This window comes from Anthonomus grandis, chromosome 10, assembly GCF_022605725.1.
Source record: "Anthonomus grandis grandis chromosome 10, icAntGran1.3, whole genome shotgun sequence".
Taxonomy (NCBI): domain Eukaryota; kingdom Metazoa; phylum Arthropoda; class Insecta; order Coleoptera; family Curculionidae; genus Anthonomus; species Anthonomus grandis.
Window position 1 is genome coordinate 5,539,439 of NC_065555.1, and position 3,756 is coordinate 5,543,194.

The following is a 3,756-nucleotide window of genomic DNA, read 5'->3' on the forward strand; positions in this document are numbered from 1 at the left end:
TATGATGGAAATGAAAGTGAATTTGTGCATGTCATCTGAAGTAATCGAAAAAGGTTGCACAAATGTTAAACACGGACGGGGACGACCACATTTTACAGTGGCGTACGTACCACAGGAACACTCCGAATAAACCTCAAGTTGAATTTTTTTTTTAAATTCCGCGCTCGTAGTAAAACAGATTTCTGCGGTTATTTCTTAATCTACATACCGTTACCTTAATTTCCGCTTTCGCGATCAATGTCGCTCGGTTTTACTTTTTTCCTAACATTCATTTCATGTCAAGAATATTAAGCAGTTCCAATGGTACTTACGTAAGTTCAACAGACTGAAAGAAATACTTTCTTACTCCTCTATAGGCTTTCCTAGTCGAAGACCAAGAAAATCTGACATGGCAACAAGGTAATGTCAAAACATTGACAACCGCCAAATTTGAGGTTATCGTTCAAACAAAAAACATTGTTTACATATTCCAATTAAATTAAATTACCTCCCCATTTACTGTTACGTTTCTTTTATTATCCTAAAACGATGCATCCGATATACAACGTAAAGTTCATGGTGTCCCTGTTTTTCCTTATAGCGGTAATACTGTCCGTGATATTGTTCTTGGACACGTCCGAGCCGAAAACGACGGAATCTTTGCCGCAAAACCAAGTAAAGCAACGACAACATGTTATACGAGCCAAACCTAAACCCGTTGCCCCTAAAATACGCGAAAGAATTGTGCATGTTGACCTAAAAGGGGCCCCACTGAAGACCGAATACTTTGCCCAGTTTTTCCCTTTAATAAAGCGACTGGGGGCCACCGGGGTGCTTCTCGAATATGACGATACGTTCCCTTATAAAGGTGCTTTGTTGAAAAACGTGCCCGCTTTAAATAGTTATAAAAGAAAAGACATAAAAGCCATTAATAACATGGCCGAGCAGAACCAGTTAACAGTAATCCCATTTGTGCAAACATTAGGAAATTTGGAGTTTTTATTGAAACTTCACGAATTTATTGAGTACAGGGAAGTGCCGGATTTTCCCTCAACGATTTGCCCTTCTTATAAAAATACCACTGTAGTACTACAGGATATGATTGAACAAATTTTGACCCTACACCCAAATAGTACTAGGATTCATATAGGTTGCAATGAAGTTTCCTTTTTGGGTAAAAAACTCATTTACTTTGCATGAATTGGGGCTCCTATGGCATGAATGGCAATACATTGCATCATCATACTTGCAATCAACTTCAAAATGATTTTCATAAGGGTAATGTTTGCATATAGGTGGGCTCAGCATGTAAATTGCATGAAAGGTGTAAATGCTATTACATTATGCCCAAATTCGGTTAGGTCACTGTGAACTCTGCACAAACCGAATGCGTGCCCAAGAAATATCAAAAAGTGAACTATTTCAACAGCACATTGACACAGTCGTGGGGATAATTCAAAGGAAACGTCCCTCCATGGAAGTTTTATTATGGGATGATCATTTTCGTTTGATGGATGCAGAAGAGTTAATGGTCAAAAAGTCTTTTAAGCCAGTTGTGTGGTGGTATGGTAGGGATGTCTACGATGAGCTTGGTCCTGGTTTATGGAAAGTTTACTCTGAGATGTTTGGGAACGTTTGGATTGCCAGTTCATTTAAGGGATCCACAGGTAAATTATCACCTCTTTATTGAAAAGTTTTAATTGAGTTTAGAGGAGTTTGTGGGTTTCTGATTCCCATGATAAAGGCCGAGCAATTTGTTATGAAAGTTAAAAATTGGTTAGATCATAGTTTACTTTTGTTAAATGTACAGGAAACAAAGTGTATAATATTTTATTTAAACAAACGAAATGTACCTAAACAGTATGTAAAATGGAGCAAGGATGTCAATGTGGGGACAAAATTAAATGAACTGATTATATTATGTATTCGGGGAGGTTAGTGGATGAGTTCAAGTTCTTTGAACTACTGCCTGGAAGTGATTCAGAATTACTTTGGAAAATTAGATACTCCTTCCAGGCAGTTGAAGCCAACTGTTTAAACTCAATTTCTCCTCCTTCAAGGCTGCTGAAGTCTAAAACGTTTAAGAATAACTTAAAAGTGGCTTCAAATGTTGCAAAGTGTTTCAAAATTACAATTACATTTTAGGCTTTAAAGTTCTTTAAAGCCTAAAATGTCGATTCAACTGCCTTGAAGGAGGAAAAATTGACCTTAAAACTGGCTTCAATTGCTTGTAAGAAGTCTCCAGTTTATGTCACGGTAGTTTTGAATTACTGACAGGCATTTGAAGTCACTTTTGAGAAATTTTAAGCATTTTAGGATTCAAAAGTCTTGAAACTGATTCAAGAGTTTAAAGACTCGACAACTGGGTTCAACTGCCTGGAAGAATTATCCAGTTCCTGTTAGAGGGTAATTTTGAATTAATTCCAGGCATTTGAAGCCACTTTTGAGGGATTTTTAACCGTTTTAGACTATTTTTATTAGTATAAGTTTAGTTCTTTTTCTGCTCTATAATTGCGTCTTTTGTTGGGCAAAATAAATAATTCACTTAGTTTATTAAGGTTATTGTTACTTAGGGTTATATCAACAAATCTTTAGGTAGTAACAAGTACATAACCGACTTAAACCATCACCTACAGAACCACAAAAGTTGGCTCAGCATAATCAAGGAGTACCAGAATAAAATTAACTTCGAGGGGATCATTTTAACTGGTACTTTTATTAAATTCATATCAAAACACTGCTTAAAATGAGTACTTTTAGGTTGGCAACGGTACGATCATTTCTCCGTTTTATGCGAACTGTTGCCAGTCGGTATACCAGCCCTAGCGATGTCCCTAAGGTTATTACAAGGTAGTTACATTAAGTTAATTAACAAAAAAAAGGCTAAAACAAGTTTTTAGGTTATAAAGACCCCGGTTTGGGGCCACCGTTGGAGGTGGCGCACATTTTGGAGTGCCAACAACCGTACGGACTGATCGGAAGCGCCTTCGGAAGCCCCAAATGTAAATTCCCTGGTGAGTAATTTGATTGATAAATAAGGTTCAAAGGTGTGGTAATTGTATTATTTAGGGGGGCAAGTGTTGGAAAATATGGTAAATTTTCATGAGTTGCGGCAAGAGTTTAATGACATTTTAGAAGATTCGACAGTGAAAGGGTGGTTAAGTGACTACAACAGGAAATATGCTTTTTCTAATCCACAGCAAGTGAAACGTTTGTCCGGGCCTTTGGAGAAGATCAAACTTGAAGTGGACGATTTAAAAACTAAACTATCCGAGTCACTCTTGGAGGTTTATGATCATTATACTGTTGAGGAGTGGTTGGACACTTATGTGGCACCATTAGCAAACCAGGTATTAAGTTTCACTTTCTCAGAGAGTTTCTTAAGCTTTAATTAATGAAATTTAAATTACAGATTGATTCTTTGTGGGACACAAACGTGAAAATATTGCAGAGAAAGTCTTGGCCCAGGAGACCGTTAAATTATAAAAACAATTTGTGAATAATTGAGTTTTGTTATTTCTCAATAAAGTGTTGATCAATTATATACTCTAATGTTATTTCAAGATCCTCCCATTGACCTCAGGAAAAAAAACGATAATATTTTGAGGATAGGTGTTACTTTCCTTCCAAATTTGGATCTTTTCATTCACTAAATCCCAATTATCTTCGCAACTATTGGTGCTATTTAAATAAAATAAATTGCGAAACATTCAGAAAAGACCCCCCTACAAACTGATTTGATCAGTTGGGACCAGTTTCATGATTTTGATCAGTGGA

At 36.6% G+C, this 3,756-nt stretch overlaps 1 protein-coding gene across 2 annotated transcripts; it reads left to right on the forward strand.

The window, feature by feature from the left end:
- Positions 1–403: 403 nt before the first annotated feature.
- LOC126741083 (hexosaminidase D-like) lies at positions 404–3,523 on the forward strand. 2 transcript variants are annotated; one of them, XM_050447398.1, is made up of 7 exons: positions 404–1,153; positions 1,341–1,646; positions 2,575–2,688; positions 2,740–2,829; positions 2,880–2,993; positions 3,115–3,329; positions 3,392–3,523. In XM_050447398.1, the coding sequence occupies exons 1-7, from the start codon at positions 529–531 to the stop codon at positions 3,476–3,478; spliced, it is 1,551 nt and encodes a 516-aa protein (XP_050303355.1). In that variant the 5' UTR covers positions 404–528; the 3' UTR covers positions 3,479–3,523. The 2 variants fall into 2 exon arrangements, with proteins under 2 accessions (XP_050303355.1, XP_050303354.1); XM_050447397.1 differs by having other exon boundaries at positions 407–1,153; positions 3,049–3,329.
- The last annotated feature ends 233 nt before the right edge of the window (positions 3,524–3,756 follow it).